The sequence below is a fragment of the Primulina huaijiensis genome, chromosome 15 (assembly GCF_012295235.1).
Source record: "Primulina huaijiensis isolate GDHJ02 chromosome 15, ASM1229523v2, whole genome shotgun sequence".
Taxonomy (NCBI): domain Eukaryota; kingdom Viridiplantae; phylum Streptophyta; class Magnoliopsida; order Lamiales; family Gesneriaceae; genus Primulina; species Primulina huaijiensis.
Genome location: NC_133320.1, coordinates 8,735,453 through 8,754,082, shown reverse-complemented (window position 1 = coordinate 8,754,082; position 18,630 = coordinate 8,735,453). Strand labels below are relative to the sequence as shown.

General features: G+C 40.9%; 1 protein-coding gene across 1 annotated transcript; it reads right to left on the bottom strand.

Moving 5' to 3' along the window:
- Positions 1–16,020: 16,020 nt before the first annotated feature.
- Positions 16,021–18,325, bottom strand: LOC140958325 (protein NRT1/ PTR FAMILY 2.7-like). Its single transcript, XM_073415740.1, has 4 exons — positions 18,150–18,325; positions 17,777–17,991; positions 17,030–17,568; positions 16,021–16,947 (listed from the first exon to the last, which is right to left on the bottom strand). The coding sequence occupies exons 1-4, from the start codon at positions 18,235–18,237 to the stop codon at positions 16,110–16,112; spliced, it is 1,680 nt and encodes a 559-aa protein (XP_073271841.1). The 5' UTR covers positions 18,238–18,325; the 3' UTR covers positions 16,021–16,109.
- Positions 18,326–18,630: the final 305 nt, after the last annotated feature.

Sequence of the window (18,630 nt, the reverse complement as noted above, 5' to 3'; positions counted from 1 at the left end):
CCCTAATTCAGAGATTATATGGCCTAAGAACGCCATACTTTTTAGCCAAAACTCACACTTCTTGAATTTGGCATAGAGCTCTTTTTCTCGCAGTGTCTGCAAAGTGAGACGCAGATGTTCTCTATGTTCTTCCTCACTTGGTGAGTACACTAGGATATCATCTATGAAAACTACCACAAATTTATCAAGGTATGGTTTGAATACACGGTTCATAAGATCCATGAATGCTGCAGGAGCATTTGTTAGACCAAAAGGCATTACCGTGAATTCGTAGTGTCCATATCTTGTTCTAAAAGTGGTTTCGGAGATATCCTCTGCTTTGACTTTCAGATGATGACAACTTGATCTTAAATCAGGCTTTGAGAAAACCTTGGCTCCTTTTAGCTGATCGAAAAGATCATTTATTCTCGGGAGCGAGTACTTATTCTTTATTGTGATTTTGTTTAATTCCCTATAATCAATGCATAGTTTCATACTTCCGTCCTTTTTCTTTACAAACAGGACTGGGGCTCCCCACGGGGATGTACTAAGTCGACTTTGTCTCTTGTCCAATAAATCCCGAAGTTGTTCCTTTAATTCAGCTGGAGCCATTCGGTATGGTGCTTTGAAATTTGTGCCGCACCAGGGACCAAATTAATTTCGAATTCTACTTCTCTATCTGGTATCGTACCAGGTAAATCCTAAAAAAAAACATATGGAAATTGTTGAACGACTGGAATATCTTCGATCTTTGGGACATCTTCTTCTTTGACTACATTGATCATTGCCAGATAAATTTCTTCGCCTCTTTTTATAACCTTCCAGACCTGTGAGGCAGATAGAAGAGATTTTCGTTCCTTGGATTTTCCGTGATATATGACTTCCTCTTTAGTCGGAGTCTGAAGTCTAACATTTTTCTTTTGGCAGTATACTATGGCATGGTGTTTAGCTAACCAATCCATTCTAGGAATGATGTCAAACTCAATCATATTGAGTTGAATCAATTCTGTCTCAAAATTCTGTTTGCTGATACAAATTTTACAGTTTTGATACACCTGGTAGGTTTTCAATTGTTTTACTTGTAGATGTTGCCACTCTTAACGGTTCACTAAGAATTTCATGCTCAAGTGTTAGCTTCTTAGAAAATCTTCTACACACAAATGAGTGCGTAGCACCACAATCAAACAAAGTATATGCAGGTATTTCATTGAGTAGAACAGTACTTGCCACCACCTCGTTGGTGTTATCAGCTTCTTCCTGGGTTATTGCATACCGAGCATTAGTTTTGTTTTCATTTTGTTTGCTGAGTCCCGTCCATTTGTCTTTGTTGTCAGGACAATCTTTAATCCGATGACCCACCTTACCACATCTGAAACAAGCGCCCGTTTTCCTATAACATTCCCTAATGTGATTCTGTCGACAAGTATCGCACCACTTCCCTTCTTTCTTGCTAGCACTGCTAAAGATTCCTCTTGAGGGGCTACTTGAATAGTTTGGTCTTTTGAATTTGGAGCCACTCTGAGCAGAGTGAATAATCAAAGGTCTCTTGTTCTTTTTTCCTTCTTCGCGGCATTTGATATTAGTTTCCGCGCTCAATGCCGCGCCCATTAAATCTGCAAAATTTCTTGACCTGAATACCGCCAAAGCTGATTGAATCCGGCTGTTCAGTCCTTTCTTGAACCGGTGCATTTTCAGAGTTTCATCCAACATGATAGTTGGAACATAGGTTCCCAAATCATTGAACCTTGATGTATATTCCATCATTGTCATGCCTAATGTTTGTTTAAAATTTTTGAACTCACTTAGTTTTTGCAGACAAAATTCAGCTGGGTAGTACTTCTTTGGAAATTATCTTCTGAAGGTTTGCCAAGTGATCTGTTCCATCTCAACCAAGGATGGTGACACTTTTTCCCCACCACTTGCGTGCTCGATCCTCCAAAAATGGTGTCACAACTTCCACTCTAAGTCCCTCAGGTACTTCCAATAGATGCAGTTGAGTTTCGACATTCTTAAGTCAGTTATGACTGACTTCTGGATCAGGATTTCCATCAAAGGTTGAGACTCGGTTCTTTCGGAGATATTCATAATGACACTTAATGCAACAAGTTTGGGGTTCTGGTGGTTGCTAGATGGCGTTGGCAATTGGGTTCACAATTACTTGTAGCGTTGCAGCTACTATAGTTGCTATTGCCATCATATCCTTCTGGTTAAGATTTACTCTTGGTGGTGGTGGTGGTGGCGGCGGCGGTGGATTTTCTTTTTTGTTTTGATTGATGCCACACGGGTTACGGTTGTTTCTGGGTGGTCTTCCCGCCATTTCTTATAATAAATCGAGGTAAAATTTCAAAACAGTAATAAAGGATAGAAAGGAACAAAAATGGAAATAAAGTTGTCGTGGAAATTTCGATACTAGGAGTTTATATGACGATTGAAGGAGATAGAATTCGAATTTCTAGAAGAATTTTGGTAAGGACGAGAGTTTGTTTCGGAGTGCACTTGGATTTTGCCAAATTTTGTCTATTAAAATCCCAGCAGGATTATGAACCTGGAAGCTCTGATACCACTTAAATGTCACGCCCCGAGACCGAAGCGTTGGTGACATCCGACATTGTTTAACAATTACTTGAAAACAATTAATCCTCGTAGCAAATGGCCAAAACCAGTCTTTTTCATATAATAAAATATTGTCTTTACAATGACAATCGAATAAAAATTACATCAGAGTTTGCGGAAACTAAACAAAAAGGAAGGTAAAAATCTTGATTCTTGAACTTGTCGATCTATCACCATCCCTAGAAAGCTTATTGTTCCTCCTCATTCAGTTTCTCTTCATTCTTATCTGAAATTTGTAAAGGGTGAGTGTTTTGTGAAACACTAAGCAAGTGGGGGTCGATCGATTTCCAAAGATACATGTAGAACTTAATCTTTAAAGTATTTCTTTAGCAAACTTTTAAAACTTATTACTTTTAACTTACCATAACGGAACTGGATCAAATTCGAATTATCAGACAAAATTTATCAGACGATTCAGAGCAAATCGAAAACAATTCAGAACAAACACAACACTGTTAGGCATCTCATTTATATGGTCAAATTGTCCCCAATATGTTAGTCCTCTAAGGGGCCAAACAGAACACAGTTTTATATCCACTGATGGGGGCCAGACAGAATTACAATTATCGTTCCATTTCAAATCGATTTGTAACACTGTATTACAGAATTCAGATTTATTAGACATAACTTATCAGAACTTTGAAAGGAATTCAACGGAATCAAAGAATATCGAATTCAAAAAGAACATAACATTCATCGATCGAAATTTTAAATTATGTAAACACTGATTTGTGAAATTAATGACACACATACAAGCATGTCATGTTATTTTTATTCAAAGTTTAAAATTACAATAAAATACGTAACAAAAACCCACTTACCGAAATTTGAAGGTATGCTTCGAGTTGCTCAAACTTAGATGTATGAAGCTTGCTGAATTCGAACCAAGTGGTGACCGAATTTTTTTGACAGAGCCTTGCCTAGATTACGACATCAATCCAACAGCACTTTGTCGTATTTGCCGAGCACACGAATTGCACGAGATTTTCTCCCTTTTCCTTCTTGCTTTTGGCGCCGAGATGGAGGGAAGATGGCCGAAATTTTGTGCCTTTTTGGGTGTAGTTTCTTCAGCAATAGGATGTCCTATTTATAGGTGCCAAATGACTCCCCAACTCCCCCATGGCCATCTACCTTGAAGCCCAAGCAAGGGAGTAATTGTAGTCAAAGTTATCCCAAGCACCAAGAGTCCTCTAAATATTCTAAAGGGTCATTTCTTGCATAATTAATTTGTCCAATCTCTTAACTCCTCCTTTAGCTCCCTTTTTGGTCTTTTTAGGACAACCATGGTTGAGCTTCATTGACACGCCAAACTCCAGTAGTTCTGACAGTAATGATTGTCAAGCATAAGATAGCCCATACTGATGCACTCAAGTGAGGTGCGCTTCTCGAGGTAACTCGGATAGAAAGTTCTCAAGAGTTTGCATGAGAGCTCGGGCATAGGGTAGCCCAGGTAAAAGATGTCCTGGGCATTCGTCTGCCCTACAGCTGAAGAAATCATCTTGCACATTGACTCTTATTTGGGCTATCCATTTAGTCTCCCGGGTCATTCATGACCCAAACTCTTATCGGGGTATCACCACCCATTCCTTAAATAGTCGGGCTAGATTCTTACTCGCTGTGCCGATCAATCATTCTTGGACTTCAACAAAAAAAAAAAAATCAATTCCAGATTTGTAAAAGCATCAGGGGCTTCAAATATCCCAAAGATGGGGCGGGTGTCGGGTGCTTCAGTTTCCTGGCTTTTAAGTAAGATGCCGGGGTCTCATATCTCCCGGTCTTTGAATAAGATGTCGGAACCTCATATCTCCCGAACTCTGAATAAGATGTAGGGGCCTCATATCTCCCGGACTTTGAAAATTTTGTCGTTTAGTATTCTCGGGCAGTTGAGATGATGTCATGATGACGTATGCCTTTCGTATTCTTAGAATACGATGAGTCTGACGCTTCGATATCCGTGCACATCCTTTCAAATACCCGCACAATTTCCGAGATGCTTCCTGGTCGTCTGATTCAACTTTAGATCAACGATGGAGATCACACCCCTCCTTCGCCTATATATAACAACACACCCCCTTCATTTGTCACTTTCTGAAATTTCAGATTCTCTCAAGAATCTTCTGACGCACGGCGCTCTCCCAATTTCCGACGAACTCCCCACCCTCCAATCTTCTTCTCTGTTTATCCACCTAAGTCCCTTTCATTTATGTACCATGTCTGATTTTACTTCTTCAACTTCTGGAGCAAATGCGAGAGGTTCTCCTAGTGCCGAGTCCACCGCAATGCGTTCTGATTCAACCCCTTCTCCTCCCCCGCAATGTTTTCACACCCAAACTTCTAAAAAACCCAAAGCCCATCAGTCAAAACCTTTCTCTTCCGGTCCTTCCCGAGCTTTGAAAAAGAGCGAAGGTAAAGGCAAAGCGCGAGCTTCCTCCTCCCGGCAATCGAAGACTCCGGGAGTTCTCTGGTTCGCTTTAATGAGCAGCACTCTACGCTCGAGAGCGGACGAAGAGCTTAGGACTCTCGGCTCTATCCCACCTACTTTTCCAATTTTGATACCCGGACCTTCTGACAGGCCCAACAACCCCCCTCCCGGCTTTACTACTTTCTTCCCGGACCAAATCAGAAATGGTCTCCGGTTCCCTGTCCATTCTTTCTACATCGAGGTCGCCAAGTTCTTTGGTGTGCATGTAAATCAACTCCATCCCAACTCCTTCCAAATAATGGTCGCTACCTACGTCCTTTATAAAATGAACAACCTTCTCATCAACCCCCTTGTTCTTCATTATTTCTTTGTTTGCCGGTCAGGAGACCATGCCTTCTCCCTATCTGCCTAGCTAAAATCCCGATTCTTTGATGATATTCATTCTTCTCAAAAGGGACGGAAAGGAAGATTCTTTTACATCCAGCTCTCGGCTCCCCTTCCTTGTCTGACCAGGTTTCTCCCCTCTCTCCCCACACAACCTGGCCTTCCTCGAGCTTACAAGTTTGAGGATCCCTACCTTCGAAGCCAAATTCTGGTTGAGGGTCAAAAATACTCTTCTTCTACTCTCATTTCGGAAGAGAATTGAATAGCATACGGGTTGAGTGCCCGGACAGAAGACCCTCTAGAACGGGTAATTGATTAAGTGGCAGGCTCGGACGCTCAACCCGGTAATTTTCCTCTTTCCTGCATTTTCTTTTTATCTCTTTCTGTTCTTTATTCTGTTACTATACTAAGCCTTTTTTTTTGTGTAGATCACTCCAAGATGCAAGAAGCCTTTTCTAGGAAATTGGCGACCAAGGAGGCGGCCAAGGAGAGGAAACAGGCAATCCGAAGGGCGGCTGCTGAATTGAAGAAGAAAACTGAGGAGGAGGCGACCCGGCTGAAGGAGTCAGCTCGGGTAGATACCCAACAAGAGCAAGAGGCGACTGGTTCTCAGGAGGAAGATGAAGATCACGTCCCTCTCAGGCAGAGGAAACGAAATGCTGTACCAAGCCCCGAATTGGTACTGCTAGAGAGCAACCAAGAAGGAAACAAGGGCACCTCCCATGCCAACCAATCAACTATTCCTCCTCGCCAGCAGCCTACCCACGAGCCCATCATACCCTAACAGCCCACCCAGGCCAACGTCTTTACAGAGGGAGCCGTTTCCACCGGGCTTAGGCTCTTCAAGCAGCTTCTTTTTCTTGATGAGGAGGCATACTTGAGGAGCTCCCGCCCTACCCCTAAGCTCTTTGAAGGTTCCAACAGGATTCTCTGTAAGTTCTTTTGAGTATTTTTCATTTTTCTCTCTTTCTTTTTTTTAAGCTAACTCTTCTTGAACAGGGCGCTCAACTACTAATCTCGGCCTTTGATCCACTAAATCCAACTCCATTGCCCGGCTTTGATTATTGTCATCCGGGTAAGATTCTACCCAATCAGAAGTCTGATTTCAACTGGAAGAACTGCTTCAGAGTCATATACCAGATTAAAGGAGTCTCCTGAGTAGGTGCTCGGGGAGTAGTCCTTCAGGCCCAGAGGACACTAGGCAATTCTTCCACCCAGTCTTTTCCTTTGCCTCTTAGTCTAGTTTTCAAAGCTTGCACAATAATTCTGTTAAAAACCTCTGTTTGACCATTGACTTGAGGATAAGCAATAGAACTGGAAGAATGAGTGATTTTCATTTCCTGGCACCAGGTTGTGATCTATTTTCCCAGAAACTGCCTCCCACATGGGGACTCAAATCGGCATAAAATATTCTTCCATAGAAACTTCAAAACTTCATTCTCCGTGATTCTTGCCAGGGGCTCGGCTTCCACTCACTTAGAAAAACAATCAACTGCCAAAAGAAGAAATTTCTTTTGAGCCCGGGCAACTGGAAAGGGACCAACAATGTCCATCCCACACTGATCAAAAGGGCAAGATGCCCAAATGGGCTTCATGAGAGTGGCCGGGTTGTGTTGAAAATTAGAATGATGTTGACAACCCTCACACGCTCGGACAACTAGAGCAGAGTCTTGACTGATACTGGGCCACAAAAATCTGGTAACCATTGCTTTCCGGGCCAATGCTATTCCTCTGAGATGCTCTCCACAACATCCTTCATGAATTTCTCGGAGGACGTAATCCACTTCTCCCATAGATAAATATTTTAACAAAGGTACCTGAAATGATCTCATGTACAAGATGTTATTTAAGAGAACAAACCTTGGAGCTTGTCTCTTGATCTTTTGAGCTTGAGTTTTATCTTCAGGTAATTCATTTTTGACAATGAATTTGATCAAAAGTGTCATCCAAGAATCCTCTGGTGCTAGCGATATCTACTCTTCTGTGGAAAGAATTAGCCGAAAAACATGCAATACTTCTCGGGTATCGACTTCTGATAGAGAGGCGGCCATTTTACCCAAAGCATCTGCTTCCCCATTCTCGTCCCGCGGTATCTACTCGATACTCCAATCCTCCAAAACTTCTGCCTGGGCTTTGATGAGCTTTAGATATTTAAGCATCCTGTCATCCTTAACCTCATAAAAGCCCATTATTTGCTGGGTAATTAATTGTAAATCAGAATACAAAATGACCCGAGAAGCTCCAATTTCCTGGGCAGCTAGAATACCGACGAGAACAGCCGCATATTCTGCTTCATTATTAGTCACCCGGGAAACAATTCTGAGAGCCAATTTAATTTTCTCTTCCGGGGGAGTTTTATTAGTACTCCCACCCCACATCCAGAAAGGCTAGACGCCCCATCCACAAATACCCTCCATACTTCCTCTGCATCAGGATGAACCATTTCTGATAAAAAATCTGACAAGGCATGCGCTTTGAAGGCGACCCAGGGCCTGTACTCAACATCATATTCTTCCAGTTCAAATGTCCACTTGATCATCCTCCCGGATACATCTGCATGACTCATAATCCTCCCCAGAGGACTATTAGTAAGTACAATGATTTGATGCGACAGAAAATAAGGTCGCAATTTCCGGTCAGTCATGACCAAAGCCAGAGCTATCTTCTCTACTTCACTGTATCTGAGCTCGGGACCTCTTAGAGCATGGCTGACAAAATAGAAAGGCTTCTGATCAGAGCCTTCTTCCTTTATTAGTACTGAGCTAACAGCATACTCTGTAGTGGATAGCTAAACAAACAATTTCTCCCCAGGCACTGGTTTCACGAGGATAGGAAGCTCTGCCAAATGACTTTTAAGATCCCGGAAGACCTGTTCACATTTTTCATCCAATCCAAATTGATGTGCCTTCCGAAGGACCTGGAAAAATGGATAACTCAGATGTGCTGACCGGGATATAAACCAAGAAAGAGAAGCGATTCTCCCGGTCAATTTCTGCACTTCTCGGATAGACTGAGGAGATGGCGTATTCAACACAGACTTGACTTTCTCCTGATTTACCTCGATCCCTCGATCAGTAACCACAAAATCCAAAAATTTACCACTCTTCACACCAAAGATACATTTGGCCGGGTTGAGCTTAATCCCAAAATGCATAAGAGTGGTAAAAGTTTCTTCTAAGTTAAGGATGAAACAAGAAACTTCCGTGGACTTGCCCAAGATGTCATTCACATACACCTCTACATTCCTTCCCAACTGTTTTTCAAATACTTTGTTAATGAGACGCTGATATGTGGCCCTTGCAATTTTCAACCCGAAATGCATGACAATATAGCAGAATGTGCCTCCCGAAGTAATGAAGCTGGCCTTGTCTTGATCATTCTTGGCCAGGGGAATTTGATGATACTCCTGGTAAGCATCCATGAAGCTCAACAGTTCATATCCGGAGGTGGAATCCATCAACTGGTCAATTCTGGGCAGAGGATAATAATATTTAGAACAAGTCTTGTTGAGATCCCTGAAGTCAACACACATTCTCCACTTCCCTATGGATTTTGGTAACAGCACCACATTAGAGAGCCAAGTAGGAAATTGTATTTCCCGAATGTGACATGGCTTTCAGCAAATCTCTAACATGTTCATCAATTACTTTGTCCTTCTCAGGACCAAAGTATCTCTTCTTTTGCTTCACAGGTGGAGATCCCGAGAGGATGTTCAAATGATGCTCCGCTATGAGAGGTGAGATTCCTATCAATTCCTGCTGGGACCAGGCAAAAATATTAAGATTAGTTTTCAAACAATTTATCAAGCTAACCCAGGTGGATAAGTCAAGATCTCAAACCACCTGGAACCCCTTGATTGGCCTGATCTCCACCACCTCGTGCTCCTTCTCTGCCACAAATTGAACTTCCACCTTCTCGACTACCCTCTCTCTTTCATCACAACCACTCAGTCTCTTTTCCTCCTTTCTACCCCTCTTCTGGTCCACTTGGACTGCTTCCACATAGCATTTCCGGGAAGAAGGCTGATATCCCTGGACTTCACCCACTTGAATTCCCACTGGGAACTTAATATTTTGGTGATAGGTGGATGCCACGGCCCTTAGCTCGTTCATGGCCGGCAGCCCCAGGATAATATTATATGATGACGAAGCATCCACCAAATTGAAAGTTGTCATCACAGTCTTCTTCAGCTCCTAGGTGCCCAGAGTTAAAGGCAGGGTAATTTCTGCTTCTGGATAGACAGCATGGCCAAAAAAACCAAAAAGTGCAGTCTCTACTACTTCCAGCTCATACCCCTGCAAATGCATCTGTACAAGAGCATCCTTGAAAATGACGTTGACAGAGCTGCCCGAGTCCACAAAAACTCTCAAAATATCATAATTAGCTACCCGGGCTTGGATTATTAGGGCGTCATTGTTAGGAAGATTGACACTCTTGAGATCTTCCGGGCCAAAGCTAATCGCTACCTCACTCTTCCTTACCTCGGCTACCTCCATACAGTCTCTCATGTTTCTCGACTTCCAAGCCCGATTAGAATCATCATCAGTAGAACCTTTAGATATCATTTTTATTAACCCCAAGACAGGGGGCGAGGCTTTCTTCCTCTCGGGCTCCGAATCTCTTCTCCCACTCGGAGAATTCCTAGAATCTTCCCTGGCGCTGGGCCCTGGCTGCCGAGTTGTCCAGGGTGGCAATCTTGGTCTCTTACTTGGTTGATTATGTCCTTGGACAGATGGTGAGACATATTCTCTCTTCTATGTTTTACAATATTCTCTGTTGTGGTAACACACTTTGGGAAGGGTGCAAAATCCCCTCTTCTCAGGCTTGGTAAATTGCTGAGATGGGGGCAAGTCCCTGCTACACTCTTGGACCTCCCGGTCTCGGATAACCTTTAGAGGCACGTGATGAGAAAAATGCCCCGGGTTAACCCTTCTCGGCCCTCTTTCCTCGGGATTAGATACCCGGTCTCCCCTCTCTCTTCTGATCGTCTCCTACTTTTGCTTCTACGCCTCCTTCATATTAATATATTTTTCTGTCCGGGCCAACAAATCTTCAAAATTTCCGGGCGTCTTCTTTGTCAATGATCGGAAAAACTCACCCTCCCTTAGCCCCTGGGTGAATGCCGTAGTTTTAGTCTTGGGGGGGCAAGAAGGGACATCCAAAGCAACTCTGTTAAATCTTCGGATATAAGCCCTCAAAATCTCTTCCGGGCTTTGTTTAATTTCAAAAAGACTAAATGCAGTCTTTTTGTAATTCTTGCTACTGCTAAAATGGTGCAGAAATACCTTCAGAAAATCCTCAAAAGAATGGATACTCTGAGGTGCCAATCCTTCAAACCATCTCATGGCTGAGTCAACCAGAGTGGTTAAGAATACTTTGCACTTGATCCGATCTGCATAACAATGCAACATGACCATATTCTCGAACTTGGCCAAATGTTCCTCGGGGTCTGCATTGACATCACAATCCTTGTCTTTGGCAGATTTAAAGTTCCAGGGAAGAGGTTCCCGGACAATGGCTTCAGCAAACGGGCATCCCTTGATGATTACCCGAGAATGACTCCGGCCTTCCATCTGCCCCTCCAACACTCTCATCTTCTGCCTTAATTCTTGCAACTCCTCCACCACAGTCGAGAACTTGGACCCGGCACTAGATTCTTGTTCTTCCATCCTTGCTTCTTCCTCCTGATCTCTCTCTTGCTCTCCTCTCGGCTGCATAGCATGATGAGAAGGATCTCTCCTGGCTACAACTTTCTCCACCGCCTCGGATATAATCCGAGCCAACTCCTCCAGGGATAAAGTAATGACAGTTGGAGGTCCTGTGGGTTGAATACCACCTTGTCCAGAGACAAGCGCATCATCTCCTGGAACCCAGGAAGTATCTTGATCAGTTCTTTTAGTAGGAGCCATATCAACGTCTTGAGCTCAAATTTCACACAGACGACGCAAGTGATATGATCCGTGTGAATTGGGTGTGAAATATGTGGGCAATCCAACTGATAGTGATGATAGTGTATGTTATGAAATTTGAACAAGGCAATGGCTTCAATAGTGACCTGCAAACAAGTAGAGGAACTCGTGAATGGGCGTCCGAAGGATGTCCAGCATGGCCACTCCGATGCATAAGTTAGCAAGTGGAGAAGAAGGAAAATGAAAATATATTTGAGTGTTTCAAAATATACAGAATCCGAACCCTTAAATGAGATGCATACCTGCTATTTATAGGAAGAAATATCACGATTACCTAGTTTTCAGTGCTCACCTGCTAAGTATGGTAAGGAGGTTGCTCATGCCCTGCTTCTGATGACCTCTTTGACACGCCAAACTCATATAGTTCTGACAGAAATGATTGTCAAGCATAAGATAGCTCATACTGATGCACTTGAGTGAGGTGCGTTTCTCGAGGTAATCCGAGTAAAAAGTTCCCGAGAGTTTGCGTGAGAGCTCGGGCATAGGGTAGCCCGGGTAGAAGATGTCCCGGGCATTCGCCTGCCCGGCTGCTGAAAAAATCATCTTGCACATTGACTCTGATTTAGGCTATCCATTTAGTGAATGACCCGGACTCTTATGAAGGTATCACCAATGCCAAATAATAAAAAAGATCACATGATTTGATAAAAAGAAACTGTTAGTTCCACGAAAAACATTAATAAGACTATATTATATGCCATATATGTGGTACAGAACCAATTAAGTGGGATACCAAGAATTCGAAGATGTGAATAAAATATTGAAAATGATACTGTTCCGAGTCCAATTTCGTGGACAATCTGAAACGTCTGCCCTTTTTATCGCTTAGGAGTACTAGAAATTTTTTTTTTTTTTAAAAACCTCACATAGCATTCGGCCGAACCATAAAATTTCATAAAATATTTTTGACATCATTTTAAAATAAACAACCAACTAACATTTTTCTAAATTTAAAAATAACATTTGAAAAGTATAGCCCATACTATAACCTCTCAAAAACCACTCATAATCATGATATAAGTAATAAAATCTTTTAACATAAATCATAACATATATGCGGAAACTAGCGTCGGTCCTCGGGTCATGTGCACCTCCAGTGCAGTCGGATCAACCATCAAGACCTCCATTAGCATTATCATGATAACCTGCATCCATCACACCTAGTGAGTCTAAAGACTCAACACACCATAATCTTTATAACAAATAATACATATAAAACCACATGCAACAGTGAAAATTACTTGTACTTAAAATATCGTTTTCATGAAGATGCATAAACTTTAAACATGAACATTTTCTTAAACATTTACTTGATGCATAAACTTTAATTAAAACGTTTTCATGATATGCATAACATAAACCTTAACTTTTTCCTTTTCCTCAACATGACATGACATAAAACCCTTTTCATGATCATAAACATTTTTCCTTTTCCTTTTCCTTTTCCTTTGTTCAATTCAGATCGTTAATTGTGACTTTCCTCACATGACATGATCGATAGATCCATCTAAATATAACCACAGTATTGGGCGGCGGGGACATCAGCGACGCTCTCACCGGTCAACTGAGCCTTGGCCTAACGTGATCGAATAGAAATACGATCGTCGGGGCTCCCTCTGGGGCCTTCTCCCATAAATGGGCTCCCTCTGGGGCCTTCTCCCCTCACAATATCCCCATTCTTCCTCAAACCTCATAACCTCATATTCGCAATAATGGAAACACGATCGTCGGGCTCCCACTGGGACCATCACCCTCACGACATCGCCATTATTAACGAATTAGTCACAATCACTTCATATCCTTCAACATTTTTCATTCACATCACTTTAGAAAAATCCTGAATAATATTTACATTTTCCATTTTGAAACCAAGCATGCAACATGTATTTTAAATGTCTTCCTTAAATCATAAAAATCCTTTAGACATTTAAAAATCATAAATTAATCATGAACATTTCATAAACATTTAAAAATATCATATTTGACATAAAAACAGCATTTCGGGCACTGCCATGACCTTTACTAATTTCCCGGTGTAAAAAGACCGTTTTACCCCTGGACTCGACTTTTTACGTTTTCGACTTTTTCTTGATTTCATGACTCTAACATGACCCAAATAATTATTTAAGCTTATAGGAATTTTTTCGTAATTTTATTTTGTTTAAAACTTAGACTTTTTCAATTATCTTTTCTTAATTATTTCAACGGTGTTTTAATCCCGAAAAATACCAAACTTTAATATAAAATTCCTAAATTCTAAATTTAGTCTTTTTATATTATTTTAGCCCTTATGGATCACGACTCGACCCCCGTGAGCCGTTTTCCAAATTTCCTTTATTTTAAAATTCACTTTGACACCTAAACTTCGACCCCGAGCCATCTCTTAATTTTATCGAGTTACCCCCAAACCAAATCGAGCCAAAAGGTGCCTTAGCCTACTGGACTCTGAGTTTGCCAAAACGACACCCCAAAACCCAAAAACGAAACCCTCCCTTAAGATACATAAGCTGGCCGAGAGTTGCACATGGGGTGAACTCTAGTTTTGTACACTTGAGGACCTAGCCGACTACCCAGTACCCGAACCAACCCCCATTACACCTTCCTAGGACCCTAAAGAGTCACCCTAACCCAGTCCACGAGCCCTGGACCGAACTCCTTCCCATACCCAAGCCGTGAAACCCCAGCGCCCCATCACACACTCTCGGGTAGGAGTCCTTGTTTACAAGGACTCCTACCAGCCCTCACGAACCGAACCCTCACTTGGATATGGTCCCTTCCCCGACTAAACCATCCCCTGGCCGAGCCCTGGCCCCAAGCCACGACCCAAACCAGCCCCTGGACCAAGGAACCCGAACCCCTAAACTCATGACAGCAGCTTTCGTTCCTTTTTTTTTCACATGGTTCGCTCCTCCTTGCTTCAACTTTGGTTGTTATGGTGAGTATGTTAGGAACTTAAATCATGCATAGACACCACTGGTTCCAACCTAAATTCATGGCAGTCCCCTTTTCACAACAGCTTTAGGAATTTTTATCAAAATATCATGTTTCTTCATGGGTGCATGCAAAAATTCGAAAATACTTGAAACAAAATCATGGCCTTCATACATACAATAATTTAAACGATAATATGATATGATGGATGAGAAAAGGGAGATTAAGGTGTGCCTTTGCGTAATATACGCTCGAATATCCTTTGACGACGAAGAACGGGACGTGTCGACGCTTGGCTTGAAGCTAACTTTCGAAAATTCCTTCCCAACAAGGTGCAGCCGTGAGATTTTGTTGAGAGAAAGCTGCCGTGTGTGTGTTGTGTGGTGTTGGGAGAGTTTTTTCAGTTTTAAAAAAGTGAGTGGCCGATTTTTCCTTTCAAGTAGACTAGGGTTTGATTTAATTAATAAATTAAATACTAAGTTAATCACCTACAAGGCTAATTAGGCTTATTAAGCCACCTTAGTAGGCCCATTAGTCTAATTAGGATTTAAATAAAATAATACCAAAGTTTTTCTTTATTTAAAGATGTGAATTTATTAGCCGGGTTGCTAAGAAGCTCGATTTTTTGTTGAAAAACCAACACCGATAAAATTTACGTCTCGGCGTATAAAATCACCTCAAAACCCTATATTTTCAAAAGTGCTAAAAAGCATCACCCATATTTTAAATAATTAAAAATAATCATTTAATAAAAATATTTTACATTACATTTTTTTTCCAGCGCTCGGTTCCCGTTCCTCGATCGTCACTTGAATATTCCTAAAAATACAATTTTATGCATGATGACAATAAAAATCTCATTTAGCATATGCACAAGTATGTCACATAATTAATTAGCAATTAAAATCAATTACTTACGCATTTTCAAATTTCCTAGATTCGCATGCGGTTGGATTACGTTGTCTAAATTTTGGACCTTACACAATCGGTCCTCGAGAAAACTGACTTTTCAAAAGTTTGAACTTTTACTAGTGTTTAGTAAACATATTACACACGACTCATCGGGTAAATTATTCGCAACATTTCTCACAATTAATGGATGGTTGATTAGGCTAATTTGAAATGAAAAAACGACAATTAATAAACTGAATTTTATACTATTCATTATGTTTGATCCAAAAAAAAAATCCCTATCGAATGAATGACAAGGCAAAAACTTGTGTGAGACGGTCTCACATGTCGTATTTTGTGAGACGGATATCTTATTTGGGTCATCAATGAAAAAGTATTATTTTTTATGCTAAGAGTATTACTTTTTATTGTGAATATCGGTAGGATTGACCCGTCTCACTGATAAAGATTCGTGAGACCGTCTCACAAGAGACCTACTCGAATGACATATGTCTAGTTTAACATATATGGTGTGGAATTTGTAGAATATCCACTCAATGAAAACTAATTATATATGAGTTTAAAATTTTTAGTTTCGATTCTCGAAACTTTTATTTGACATCATATGAATTCAAACATCCATATGATGTTTGGAATTGTTAACTTTGAGAATATAACGCTGGCTCCAAAGATTGTTTTTCTTGTATATCCTTTCGAATAGATCTCCCTCATTTGATCGTTAAATTAAGTCCACGATCGGAGACTGAATTCTTTTTTTGGATCGCACTAGAGATCTCTTGTATGAGTATACAAATAAAATAAATATAATAATTGGATGCAATCATAAAATATTATTAACATAAAGATTGTTTTACATAAGAGTCAACAAAGCCTAAGCCACAAATTGACTCGCTGAACATCTACTCTAATACTTCCTCCATATGATCATGGACGTTATTTTTGTATTTGTAAATCCAAGAACACAAAGCATAATACCCAAAATTGAACACCCCAAGCACCACTAACACCCAATACACATTTTCCAGCCTCCCATTATTTATATCATCTGGCAGCCAATCTGTCACACTTCTTACAATCTCAATTACAGCGCCACTCAAATAAAAAGCCATCCCAATTATCAATGAAATCATGGCTGTCGCCATGCTTTTTAGGCCATTGGGAAACTCTTGATAGTACAAAGAAATTTGTCCCGGATAATGAAATGCTTCGGCTATGCCCACTAGAGCGAGTTGTGGTACCAACCAAAAGACCGACATCGAACCAACATTAGCGCCACTTTCGGGCTCTTGATACCATGCTATGGCACGCCTTTTCGACTCGACTACAGCAGAGACGGCCATGCTCGCCACATTGAACACATGACCGATTCCAATGCGTTGCAACGGTGTCAGGTCCCGGTCTATCCAGGTCACTTTCTTGAACACAGGCCAGATGATGTGGTCAAAGAGGCCTAGGCTTAGCGCAGTGAAGATAAATGTGAATACTAGCATGGTGGCTGCCGGAATTCGGACATTTTCGACCATCTGGCGGTCCATGGTTAGAGCTTGAAGAACTGAAAGGCTCATTTGGATTCCGATTGGGGTGGCTAGAAGGATGGCGGTTGACCACAGAGGGAGAATTTGGATCAGAGTTTTGAGGTCTTCGACTTGTTGCACGGTGCATAATTTCCATTGTTTTGAGATGGTCCCATTTTCTTGTATGCCTCCTTCGGTCTTAAGTGCAGCACGGTTTAGTGATCTGTATGAAAACAAATTAAATGGTCAAGAAAACATCAAAGATTTGCTAGATTGACTGTATATTGAGCATATAATATATATACCTTAAACACAGAGTCGGTGCCTCCAGCAATGCGTTGTCTCCAACATGATCTCCGTAATAATAATCTGTGATTTGAGAAGAGATGGGGATCTTCCTCTTTCGAACACTCGCAACAATTACTCGTGCAAAGCCCATGAAAGGGCTTCCTTGCGGCTTAACAAAATAATAATATCGGCTACCTATCAAGAAAATGGCCAACCCAACCATATTCGCCGCTAAGCATATGCTGAAACCCCATGCCCAACTCAAATTATCTTCAATATACACAATTCCCGTGCTGGTTACAAGTGAGGAAACGTAAGCAGTGAAATAATACCAATTGAAGTATCTATTCCGGTCCTTAGGACTGGAAAACTGACTTGCTCCCATTGTTGTGATGGTGTAGCACGTGCCACCTAGCCCCATTGTCGTCAGAGCCAAACTGACGTAGACTACGGCATACTGAAAACTTGATGGAGGGACACAAGAATCTGATCCGTTTTCGCATCGATTAGGGCGTAAATTGTCTAGTGTCGCTGTGAGGAGTAGTAAGATCAGACCCTGCATGAACAATTTTTATCACGAATATAACATAAAAAAATAATTGAAAAACATGGATGGGATCGAGTGTATACTCTAGCTGTCTAGCAATGAACCAACATAGATTAAGTAACGGATTTGAAACCATTCAATCAAAACATGAATATCAAGGCTATTTTCAATGAAACCTGCATAGTTTCCCCTGGTGGACAGGTTAAAAAGACTTTACCAGCAGATAGATGATAAAGGAAATAAAAATGACAGAGAAACAGCCAAGAAATGAATCAGCAACAACTGCGGCGGCAACGGGAATCAAGGTTGCGGTGCCGCTGACTATACTGCTGATTTGAGCAGCATCAATTCTGTTTATGTTAAATTCATCGATCAAGTACACTATCAGGTTGCTCAGCCACCCCCCTGCCAATTGCAGTCCAACAACTGTACCTGAAGAGGGAACCAGAAAAAATCGATCCAATTTTTAGTTACAACTTGCATATAGAGATAAAAGATTATATATTCCTTATGTATATTGCATGATCGATCATGCAATATATATGACTATTATTTAAACTGATTAATAAGCATTCGAAACGGAGAAACACCTATGAAGAAGGGAAAGGCATTCCAGCTTCCTCGTTTGATATCATTCGGGGTTAGGAGCAGAGCCTCTCTCTCTCCCGAGTTCTCCATTTTAGCTAGCAATGAAGAATGCAGATATTATGATAATTTATTCTCTGAATGAATTTATAATAAGCTTAACAAGAAGCTGAAATGTGAATTTAACGTGTGTTTGGGGAGATGAATATATATCACTTTTTTTCCCAAATATATAAGCTTATATCATATTTAACAATATTTTTTCTACTATTTTAGTAATACTAATTAAATAACAATTGGAAATTTAACATTAAATTTTTAAAATTATTTGTTAATTTATTTTTTCAATGAATTTATTAATCTGTTATATNTATATATTTGGAATGTAAAATTGGTTTTTCAAAAATTAAAAATTTTAATTTAACAAAGACATGAGGTCGTTCGTGCTACGCAGTTTTTTATTTTTTTTCATTTGAAAGAAAAACA

Bases quoted from the DNA above. Each gene is read 5' to 3' on its own strand.
- LOC140958325 (XM_073415740.1), bottom strand. From the start codon at position 18,237: ATGGAGAACTCGGGAGAGAGAGAGGCTCTGCTCCTAACCCCGAATGAT. The intron at 17,569-17,776 runs GTAAAGTCTTTT...TTGTTCATGCAG, and splicing joins CCTTTATCATCTATCTGCTG to GGTCTGATCTTACTACTCCT. The intron at 16,948-17,029 runs GTATATATATTA...GTTTTCATACAG, and splicing joins GCACCGACTCTGTGTTTAAG to ATCACTAAACCGTGCTGCAC.